General features: G+C 34.8%; 1 protein-coding gene across 1 annotated transcript in view; it reads left to right on the forward strand.

Annotated features, from left to right (window-relative positions):
- LOC123654550 (synapsin) overlaps positions 1-9,849 on the forward strand; it is a 68,140-nt gene extending 58,291 nt beyond the window's left edge. Inside the window, exons 9-14 of the mRNA XM_045590449.1 lie at positions 3,443-3,535; positions 4,228-4,340; positions 5,088-5,184; positions 5,650-5,817; positions 7,742-8,000; positions 9,186-9,849. Of these exons, the coding sequence (XP_045446405.1) occupies positions 3,443-3,535; positions 4,228-4,340; positions 5,088-5,184; positions 5,650-5,817; positions 7,742-8,000; positions 9,186-9,376 (921 nt within the window). The 3' untranslated portion in view covers positions 9,377-9,849. The remainder of the gene's footprint in view (positions 1-3,442; positions 3,536-4,227; positions 4,341-5,087; positions 5,185-5,649; positions 5,818-7,741; positions 8,001-9,185) is intronic.
- Positions 9,850-12,372: the final 2,523 nt, after the last annotated feature.

The raw sequence follows: 12,372 nt of genomic DNA on the forward strand, positions 1-12,372 counted from the left end.
TCGAGCTGACAGCGACGTTTAATCACTATATGTCTTATGCCTCGAGTTGTGGCCAACCATAAATAGTAATATACACAAAGCGATGATGCCTGTTTCTCGAAGTTGACAGGCGCTGATGCGTCATCAGCACATGCTGTGAAGTACGTCTTACGGAATCTAACACTTGGTCCAGAGCCACCCACGATCGCGCCTCCATTGCTCCAAAACATCGCCATAAAATATTTAATTCATAGCAAACTTGAGTCAGTCAAGGTTTAAAATACAAATGATTACATGAAAATTTTACAAAATCTATTTAATCGAGTAATCGATAATTTAAATTGATTTTTAAATTGTTTGTGTATCTGTTTCTTCAACCCTTTGACTTATTTTGATGTAGTAATAATATTTATAGACTTTTCCACATTAAACCTATTTTGCGTCTCTTATATTAGCTTAATCTATTCTACTTAGTCATTTAGCAAACTGCAACGTTACGTGTAAATACAGCAAACGAACATGAACTTCTTTCTATTTTTTTGAATTTCGTTGAATTTCGTTTTGTTTATTTCCATATTATTAAAAAAATTAAGATTATTGACTCTACTCTATTCCACTCCACTCCACTCTACATTATCCTACTCTACATTCCGTTCTTTTCTGTTTTATTCTGTTCTTCCGTTTCGTTTCTATTCCGTTCTATTTCGTCCTATGCCGTCCTATTCCGTCTTATTCCGTTCTATGTCGTTCTATTCTGTTCTATTCCATTCTATTCTATTATTTAATCTATACAAATAAAAAAATTGGAGTGTCTGTTTGTAATATTAAAATGATTGTTTTTACTCAATGCATATGGATGTATACACGGTACATACACCAAAATAACATTTTTTTTACAATTTTTGTCTGTCTATTTATCTGTCTGTCTGTTTGTCTCTCTGTTTTGTTCCGGCTAATCTCTGAAACGGCTGGATCGATTTGATGGGGCTTTCACTGTTAGATAGCTGATGTAATAAGGAGTAATTTAAGCTACTTTTATTTTAGAAATTTATTTATATTATGATTACGAATTGAATAATAACTTTTTTGTTAAATCCCACGCGGATAAAGTCGCTGGCACAGTTAGTTCAGCATATGACGACACATTTACATTTGTGTATCAATGTTAACCTGTAAAATCTGGATTCTAGGAAAATCTTACATCACAGTATTAAAAATTCTAGCGCCATAACAATAAAATGATTATAAACACATCCAGTCATTTTTATTCGAAATTTATCGATCATCAACAGTCTGAACTTAGGAAATGATAGATATTGAATCAGTGCCAATATTGCCCAACTTTCTGACACATGCACGCGGATGAAATTCACTCGAAACGATTATTAGATATGACTACTTTACATCTGCTCAATTATAATGCTTCAAAAATATTATTTTGAAAAAAACATTGACTTAGAGACTTGAGATTAATAATCCTCATTATAATTCGAGTTTAAAGTTTATTTCGGGTTTTTCCTTGCAAATATTTGTATATGGCATAGTTAAGTAAAGTCAATCTGACTAATTCTTATTAAAATATGAACTAAACATTAAATTATTTAATACATTTAATAATAATATCATTTTTCTCAGTTAAAATAATACATAAAACAAAACGTTTAATGATTCTCCCTAAACCATGATACCAGGAAAGCTGACACAATTTCCTTTACGATAAGTGGGACTAAGTCATAGGCAGATGCTAATCTAAGTCGTATCACTAATATGCAAAAAAAAAGTTTGTATAAGAACCTATCAAATACATATTTAATATTATTAAGTTTTAAGACTTAGTCATAAATATATATAAACTGTATGTAATAAATGGATTGTGCCTGTTGCGCTGGCGGTTGCAGGTTCGATCCCCGCACATGACAAACATTTGTGTTGGCCATACAGATGTTCTCCATAGTCTGGGTGTTTGTGCAGTCCTTGTGGGTCTCCCCGCCGTGCTTCGGAGAGCACGTTAAGCCGTCGGTCCCGGTTGTTATCATGTACACCTGATAGCGATACTCATAGTAGGGAATATACCCGCCAACCCGCATTGGAGCAGCGTGGTGGATTAAGCTCTGATCCTTCTCCTACACGGGGAAAGAGGCTTATGCCCAGTAGTGGGATATTACAGGCTGAAGCGATATGTAAACTCCCGCAAAAATTTTGACACAGACATACACTGAATTTAAAATAGCTATGGACAGGAAAACTCAAAACATGTATTAAAATGTAATACATATTTACAAAGTATTAATATATATGCACATTGTTTCGAATAAATTAATTCATATCACTATTTTTAAGTAGAGAATATATTATGTACTTATGTTTAGTTTCACGTGCTTTTTTTACATTATAGTTATATATTTCATCAAAAGTCACAAAGGATATTATCATGTTCTTCTACAAGGTAGAAACAATATCTGCACCGACATTAACTAAAATTACTTAAGGTGCTAGGAAGTGAAAACAAATAAAGACTCACATTATGTACACATAGTTTTGCAGTTGTGATTGTAAAATGAGCATGTATTTTGTGATGACAATTTTTTTATTATTTTTTAATTTGACACGAACAGTAACAATACAATTTAAAATTCTACTCCAAAGAGAAATTATAAATGATATATTTATAGAAGAAATAATGTTTTTAATAAGAACCCCTGCCTGAAATATCTTAAGCTGATAAGAAAAGAAGAAAGTAAATAACTGCGAATTAATATTTTTACAAGACAAAATTTTAAAAATATTAATAAAATATACAATTAATATTATTAATTAAATAAACTAAAGTTAAGTAACTGGGCACTAATGGCTTATAAAATAATTACAGTACCTACCAATTAATGAAGTTTAAGTCCATCACTATTGATCATGAAGTAATGACTATTAAATGACTTTGATTATAGTCTACTTGTATTGTGTGAATGTTAGTGTTAGCGATATATATATACAGTTTAATACAAACAAAAACACCCCATGTAAACTTTGCTTATACTCCTAAATAAATACCTCTTGCTTTTATAAACAATGATATATTCAAATATTTACATAATTTCCTGTGACTTACTTTTTTAATATACTTACGACTTTATGTAAACTTCTTATGAACATATTTTTTTTTTTTTATTTTCTTTCTCACAAATTGAATTCAGAACGTTATCACTATACTATTAGTCTAGTCTATAGAAGAAGCCTAGGTCCAGCATTGAAATGCTTAAAATCTTATAGTACTGTACAGTAAAAAATACTAATATCAGTATGACTAGATCGCAATATGAAATCAACTTCTATAAAATGACAACGTTAAAAGCGGTCACGCAAAACAGAATCCCTATGAACGGTTTGCATCACGATCGAAACATACGATGACCTTTAGTCTTCACAATAAGTGGAAATAGTAAAGGGAAATCTGATTGTCGAGCAGGTAATGGCGCCGAAGTTTCCAGTGGTGATCAAGATCGGGCATGCGCACAGCGGCGTGGCCAAGGTGAAAGTGGACTCTTTGGCCGACTTCCAGGTAACACTGCACATTTATAGCCATTATCTGCAAACTGCAGTTTCAGTTGCACCGAACAATGGATTGATAATGCACTATAGACGCTTTGTTTTGCGGTCACGTTTAAGATTAGATATTTCAAAAACAAATGTATTATTTTTGATTTTATTTTGTCGAACCCGTGTTTATTTAAGTTAACAATAAAATATTAACATCTTTGTCGTTATCAGTTAACTGGCGTTAAAGATTAAGAGAGTTTTAAATGGATAATATTTTTGAAACAATAAATGTTATAGTAAAAATAAAAAACCACTGATGAGAAGAATGAGAAGTGTCTTAGCAAAAACAAATGACGTATCTCTCCTTTGGTGTCTCTTTTGGCTTTTTGATTGTGTTGTTCATTGGAAAAAAAAAACAATCAATAAAACCCATGCGTTTGATCCTGATTCATCGCATACAGATGTTTGACGTCTAGGAGTTTGTGCTTACACAATCACAATACACAAGTTGTGTATTGTGTGTGTTGCTGGACTTCTGCAAAGCCTAGTTTCGTGTGAGTGTTAGTGTTAGTGACCGTTTATTGTAAGGCGTATATTTTATATATTTATTTCGTTCATTGAGTAATGATCGGTCAAACATACAAACAATATTTACTAATATTTTAGTTTATATGTAGAAATAAATTCTGATTATTAAAAATAATCGATTTTTAGGATATAGCAGGTGTCGTCGCTATGTTGGGAACGTACTGCACCGTGGAGCCGTATGTCGACGCTAAGTACGACATTCACATCCAAAAAATTGGTACTAATTACAAGGCTTTCATGTAAGTATGAAGGTTCAGAGACAAATTCATCGTTTAGCTTAAATAATTTATTTCTTTGGATCATCTTACTAACATGAGTGATTTTTGTTATTGTACGATATTTTACCAAGTTTACATAAAATATAATTGTTTGCTGGCAAACGAAAAAAATCGACTTTAATTACATCGACAAGTAAATGCAACGTAGGTAGACGAAAAAATAGTAAAGTAAATACGCATTATTAAAGATTACTCCGAAAATTGTGATCAGATCTCGATGAAATTTAAATGTGGACCACATGATTAAACATCGGCTTTCGATTAATTTAAAAATCATCAAAATTGGTACACCCAGTAAAAAGTTATGTAGACTTTAGAGGGTTTCATTCGATTTCTCTAGGATTCCATCATTAGTTCCTGGTGTCGTTATCGTGGTACCACACTTAGGATATGTACTTTCCAACAAAAAAAAAAGAATTATCAAAATCGGTTCATAAATGACGAAGTTATCCCCGAACATACATTAAAAATATACATACATAAATATATATATACGGTCGAATTTAGTAACCTCCTCCTTTTTTGAAGTCGGTTAAAAAGGTTGAAAAATGAAATATAAAAATATAAAATTTAATAAATCGCCTGACGGAATATCATAATCGTTTCATGTGTACTACAACCACACATTTCCCGCAGGCGCTACACGCGATTTATGCGAACGTACCTGTAACTGCCTATGTTTACTAATTATTACTGGAATTTTTGCAGGCGTAAATCCATTTCCGGAAATTGGAAAACTAATCAAGGATCGGCCATGCTTGAAGCTATCGGTATGAATGATAGATACAAAATGTGGATTGACGAGGTATTAAAATTTATAAACATTTTTCTTGCATTCCATTACTACACATCCAAAAAACTTTAATTTTTCTTTACAAAGGACCTCTTTCACTGGTTGTGGATAAAGTTTATCCTGCACATAAGCTACGAATACACTTAAACAGCAGGAAGTATAATCGGCCACTAAGACCTGTTTCACCTTAATTAAGAAACTACAACTTTTAGATTCACAATTGCGCATAGAAATATGCTACAAATATAGTGGAATTCGACAGTGAATAAGAATAATAAATCGTAAACTTTTATTCGTTGGATACCGTCATCTGTCAAATAGCTTCAACAGTAACCAGTAAAACAGGCCCTACGTAAATTATTGAATTAAAAAATAAACTTTCAAAGTGATTGAAATTTTGCATTTCATATTTTTGGCGAAGTATTAATCAATGATTTATTGATCTAAGCAAGGTGTTTGTGTGCAAAATATTTCCAGGTGAGTGAGATATTCGGAGGTCTGGAAGTTTGCGCTCTAGAGCTGGTAGTTGGGAAGGACGGTCGCGAGCACATTATAGAGCTGAATGATTCTGCAACTTCGTTTATGGGAGACACGCAGGAGGAGGACCGACGCCAACTCTCAGAACTTGTCTTCCAACGAATGCAGGTATGATTGTAATTTTAAGAATTGCCACACAATTAACAAACATTAGCAAAACCTATAAATAATGCGCTTGACTTTTTAGATGTCGCCGTTGCTTACATAGATATTTATTTATTTAATAAAAAGGTTTGCCAACGGTGTTTGCACTAATACATTCATAAAATTAAAAAAAAACTAAAAACTAACACTAAACACAAAAACCATTTAAAGGTAAACACAGCATGCAAGTATACAAAAAAAAAAAACGATTTTCCGAATATCAGTCTCTACCTATCTGTCACTGTATGCTTTCACTATAATCTTAAGTCACTATTGGTGAAACTTGGTCAAATAAAACAAGCTCTTCACGTGACTAAAATTTCGTGTTGAGTATGTCAATACTAGTGCTATAGGGGTTGACTATTCTACAGAGTCTAGGAATAGCGGAGTTGGCTCCTAGGACTGTACGCCGAAGTGGAGGGCAGAGTGGTGTTATAGGTTTTCGTGGGCACCTACGGGGAACTCTAAAATTATTTTTTTGTAACAGTGGCGGACAATCTATTTTATTTTTAACTAGCTTCTGGATGAAATTAAAATCTATGTACCTATTCAAATCTTATGACTAACAAACACTTTAATTTTTACGAGAATTACTGCGATTGACATTTTGTAATATCCGATATTTCGGCAATATTGTAGACGACATGACAAGGTTGACGCGTAAAATTATAATTGTGCTTGTAGGCAAACGAAGAAAAACCGCCTTCAATAATATCGACAAGTAATACAACGTAGGTAGACAAAAAAAAAGTCAAGTAAATACGCATTATCAAAGATTACTCCAAAAGTTGTTATCCGATATCGATGAAATTTAAATGTGACCACATGATAAGCATCGGCTTCCGATTAAATTAAAAATCATCAAATCGGTACACCCAGTAAAAAGTTATGCAGATTTTCGAGAGTTTCCCTCGATTTCTCTGGGATCCCATCATCAGATCCTGGTTTTCTTATCATGGTACCAAACTAGGGATATCTCCTTTCCAACGAAACAAGAAGAATCAAAATCGGTTCATAAACGACGGAGTTATCCCCGAACATACATTAAATATATATACATATATACGGTCGAATTGAGTAACTTCCTCCTTTTTTTGAAGTCGGTTAAAAAGTGTTCGTAATGCCTGTGCATGTTTAAAAACTAAATATTACGTATTTAATTAGTAGTTATAATTAAAATTCATTCTACGTATAGATATTTTAAGGCCTGTGTATTAAGATAAGTTTATTTGATACTAGCTGATCCGGTAAACGTTGTTTTGCCGCTAAATCCAATACTATTAAACGACCAATTCTTGTGTATATATACATATATAATCTGAATCTCGGAAACGGCTCCAACAATTTTCCTGAAATTTAGAATGCAGGGGATTTCGGGGGCGATAAATCGATATAGCAAGGATTCATTAAAAAATGTTATTTTATTCCTGATATTGTAGATATTGTTGCAATATTGCTGTTGTATGATTTTTGCCTTTAGGCAATGAAATAATTGCTTCAATATCGTTAGAATACGAAGGTAAATTTCGCAAGTACAAAATTTTTGCTTCACGTATTAATAGATCGATAAACTAAAAAAGTGTTTTTTTTTTATGTCACTAGGTCGGCAAACAAGCGTACGGCTCACCTGATGATAAGCGATTACCGTAGCTTATAGACACCTGCAACACCAGAAGCATCGCAAGCGCGTTGCCGACCCAATCCCAAATCCCCCAGGAGCTCTGGTCACCTTACTCACCAACAGGAACACAATACTGCTTGAAAACAGTATTACTTTGCTGTAATTTTCTGTAAGGTCGAGGTACTACCCCAGTCGGGCTACTCCATATTTTGAGCAGGAAATTCCCGCTGTGCCCTACCTCAGTTTAATCAATTTTTATCACTGCAGTCGGTGTGCCGGCCCGGCGTCACTAAGACCACGTCCCGGAGCTCGGTGGCCGGCAGTGGCGCGGCGTCGCCCGAGGAGCGCGCCGGCGCGCCGGGCGGGCCGCCCAGCGCGCCGCCCAGCGCCCCGCCTAGCGCGCCGCCCAGCGCGCCGCCGCCCGCGCCTCTCGCCGCCGCCACCAGCATCGACCGCCCGCTGCCGCCCATCCCCGCCGAACCCGCGCAGCCGCCTCCGCCGCCGCTCGTCCGCCGAGATTCTCAAGGTGAGTTAAATCATTGTGTTTGCTCGCAACGACCGCTCAGGTATAGTGGGACGTGTACCGTGTAGGTGCCTAAGGCCAACCCAGCAGTGGGATGTTACAGGCTAAAGTTTGCTTGCAAACGAGAAAAAAAAAAGTTTTACTTTAAAACCGAGTGTGCTTTAGGCCACACGACTGAAGTAGTACCTACCTAAAACTTCTTTAGCTCCATCTAACATATCTCCCTCTCAATTTCCATTCACCTTGCCCGATCACAATTGTCGTAACGCTCTCGTTACGCACTCACCAGCTTACTCCCCAAGTCAAGCGTTCGTAAAGAAGTTTTCCTTCAATAAAACACTAAACTTAACCTAAACATTTTTGAATATCATATCAAAAATTGACCGTTCCAGCGGGGATCGAACCTGCGTCTCCGATTGACCGTGTTGGCGCTCTAGTCAATTAAGCTAGGGAACGTAGTACCCGCTAGATCAAAACTCTTGATATGATGATTTTATTTTCGGTTTAAGCGAACCAAAAATAAAATCGTACATATTAAAAATAGCATGGTGTCGTCTCCTGTCAAAGATTTTCATTGTAATATGAAACTTTGAATAGTTACGGGTTTCTGTAAAGAACTCACTATAGACGGCGCCACGGTTCGCTTAAACCGAATTTTTGATATGATATTCAAAAATGTTTAGAATTCCTAATGTGGGTAGCACAAAAATAAAATCGTACATATTAAACTGAACCTATTCTAAAATTTGTTGATTTTCTGCCGATCTGTTCGCTAATTGGCAAAGGTCTCCTTCAATCTTTTCCATGAATGTCTCTTGAGCCACTGTTCCACACGATGCCCGCCACGTGACCCACCCTTATCCCATAGTCGGTCCGCTTCTCTTAATTAAAGGCCTTCTATACGGTTGGGATCGACCGCCGACCGACGTGTCCTTGGTCGGGTCAACCAATTTTTGTATTCATTCTACACGGTCGGTGGTTGACTCAACTTGTCAGTTCTTCTTTGATGAGATGCGCTCGCGACCAAGGCCGTTGACATCAACCAAATATTGGTCGAGTCAACCGTTTTCCACACTGTCCATTTTTATATCAACCCGACCAAGGACACGATGGTCGGCGGTCGATCCCGACCGTGTATTACCGGCACACGCGGCCTTTTATTACCGGCACACGCGGCCGTGCCCCCAGCGTCCCAGTCGTCGTCGGTGTCGTCGGCGGGCGCGGCGGGCGCGCCCAGCTCGGCACAGCCCGCGGCGGGCACAGGCGCGCGCGGCGGGTTCGCGCGGCAGGGCTCGCTCAGCGCCGCGCTCACCGAGGACGCGGAGGACACCATGAAGAACTTGCGCAAGACCTTCGCGGGCATCTTCGGGGACATGTAACGCGCCGGCTCACTCCCAACCTGTTACATCCACTTTGTTACCTAGCGGTTATCCGATTTGGCATTTCAATGCTGACCGTTATTTTTAATATCTAATATCGTAAAATAAATAAATAAAAATATGCTCCGGGAAGTCGTCGGCGACACGAGGGGTCCGCTAGGCTTCCTCGAGGAGCTAGGCTGGCGTGAATGAGGCCCCCAGCCTACCACGCAAAATAGGCGCACTGAGACGTCGAGTTGCGGAGAATAGCCCGTGGAAAATCAATCAAAATCAAATCAAAATAAAAATATGCAATAGACACTAAATACACCAAAATGCAAACAGAAATGTGTGTTAAAAACAAAACTGTCAAACTATTGTATCTTAGAACTCTTTATTTTCATGAATGTATTTGTTTTATAAAGAGATAAAAATGCCAGGTACGATTTAAAGTGAAAGTAAAAGAGTTGTTAATAGATGAATAATTATACTGAGGTAGTCTTATTATTTACTTCCGTTTTCGTGTCTCGTAAAGTTGACTAAATTTGTACGTACTAATAATAAAGTTTACAATTTGAAATTCGTAGGGACGAGATTCCTTACAACAGATTCCGTAAGCATAGTTTAAATGTAATGTAATGATAGATTTTTTACAATAAGTTTATTATAAAAGTACGAATCAACTGAGCTACATTGTGATCGAACTCGTTCGATGCGTTGCGCGTCGCAACTCGCATCTTGCACTCTGTGTGTGTTAGAAAACTACTACTGTAACTAACTTGCAACTTTCTTACTAACATTAATGTGCGCTGTTGACGATATTTATTGTAACTTTAGTAGCATCATAATAGTGTATAGTTGTACGTTGTACTATTTTTCATACAGCTAAATATCAAATTATTTTAATTTTAAGTAATCGCTAGTTTCTGTAAAATTATGCAAAGTTATTTTAATGTCGGCGATATTGAAATAAAATGAATAAAAAAAAAATAACGACATCAAACAAAATAATCAAAATAAAACACTATTTACCATTGTATTGGATATACCATTAATACCGTAAATATGAAAAAAGAAAACATTTAAAATAACAAAATTCAACTATTACAAGTTACTGTTCTGTTTGTACTGTTCTTTACTACGCCACAAGTTCTTTACGGACTTTATAAAAGATATAGTATAAACAAAAACAAAGTGTGAGGTCATCGAAAAATGTTGCGATGGCTTTAAAACTGTTATAACAATAATTATGATATCATACTGTTTGTCTCCTAAAACAAATATTATTAAGTCACAAATTATTTAAACCAACGTTGAAAGGGTCAGTGGACGTTGACGAATGTTGAAGAAATGGTAAAAGCAATGCTATTTAAGACAATATTGTTGAATGCAAAAATTTATCCACATTTTATATATCTTATTACTAGTTGTATCTCGTAGTTATAAGGTTAGTACTGTTGTATTCGCGTGTTTCATTATGCAATAACTTTAGAACCAAGCTTAGTTAATATTTTAGAAGTGGTTAATTGTTTAAGCGTTGCGATATCATATTTCACGAATAGTTCAATGTAAAATTAATTTTAAAACAAATATGGTTTGTAAAACCTACTTAGTTTTGAGTTTATTAATTAGTTAATGTGCATGTCGTCATATCGAATGAAGTCTATGTTGTTGATGAGTTATCTCTTATCGCTTATATTGCGCTGCGATAGTAAAAACGACTATATTACATTTCAATATTGAGCTTTATATAGCAAATATCATTAGTTCATTAAGCTTATAATATTTAAGTATTATTATTTATTAGAAAAATAATATTGAATCAGCTCGAAAACTACAATCCTATAAAACAAAATATTCAAACAAACGTGTAATACTTTATCGTAACCGTTTTTCACTTGTTATCATACAACGAATATAATATATGTAGATGTATGTAGAACGAACGATCCGAAGGCGAGAAGGAAATGGTAATTGCAGAAATTTACGACGCAAAATAACTCTAAATAATTTTAAGCTCGCTAAAGGAATTTTTCCCTTTTAAAGTTGGATAATATATTGTACACTCGGTGTCATATATACGTAATTTATAAAAGCTTCGAGCTCATACATCCTGTAACGCTTAGACGATATCAATATATACGCACTAGTAGCAAAATTTAAACACGAATATTTTAGCTATAATATTAATATATGAAATGCGCAATTAGATGACTATAATAAAAATATTGATATCACGGTACGTTAAACGATTGAACGTTGATTTTTATGATGTATCGATTATGTTAATTTAATATTAGACTGTTCTGCGTTTAATACTATTAAGATAAATAATATAAACACTAATTATAATGCTGTTGTTGTTGTTGCTGAACAAGTTGTACAATGTATACTTACTCATATGAACGCGATCGTACGATTGTTCACGACGAATTATGACTAATAAATAATTACAAAATTAATGTAATAAAACTCCGCTTTGTACTCCTACATTAGCGTATTATTTCATTATTTATAAGACAAATCAGACTAAACGATCAAATACGAAATTGTGTTGTATAATTATTTTATATTACAAGACCTAAATTAATTATATTTATGTACAAAATAATTTCTTCCTGATGAATACAATGTGAAAATATATACAATAGATAAGTACGCACTTATTAAATGCAAATATTAGTAGTAGGAGATAGTCTTAAATTCGTCGTGATAATCTGCGGTTAAGGACATGGTGTGTCACATTTTTTTTCTCTCAACTTACTCTAGTTCTTCTTTTCTTTATAATTTATTAGCAATTTAACAGGTGATCAATCAACACTCTTTACAGTTATGTTTCTTTCATATAAAATAAAAATAAACTAATAATATCGTAATACTATTCACAACTTATTTTTAATATTTTTTATTTAACATGATGATGGTGACATCCATGTCCACTCGAATGTAAGATTATAATGGAATTTGAATGCATGTTAACCTATATTATAACGAATATAATATATTGAATAAATACC

The sequence above is a fragment of the Melitaea cinxia genome, chromosome 6, assembly GCF_905220565.1.
Source record: "Melitaea cinxia chromosome 6, ilMelCinx1.1, whole genome shotgun sequence".
NCBI classification, from domain to species: Eukaryota; Metazoa; Arthropoda; class Insecta; order Lepidoptera; family Nymphalidae; genus Melitaea; species Melitaea cinxia.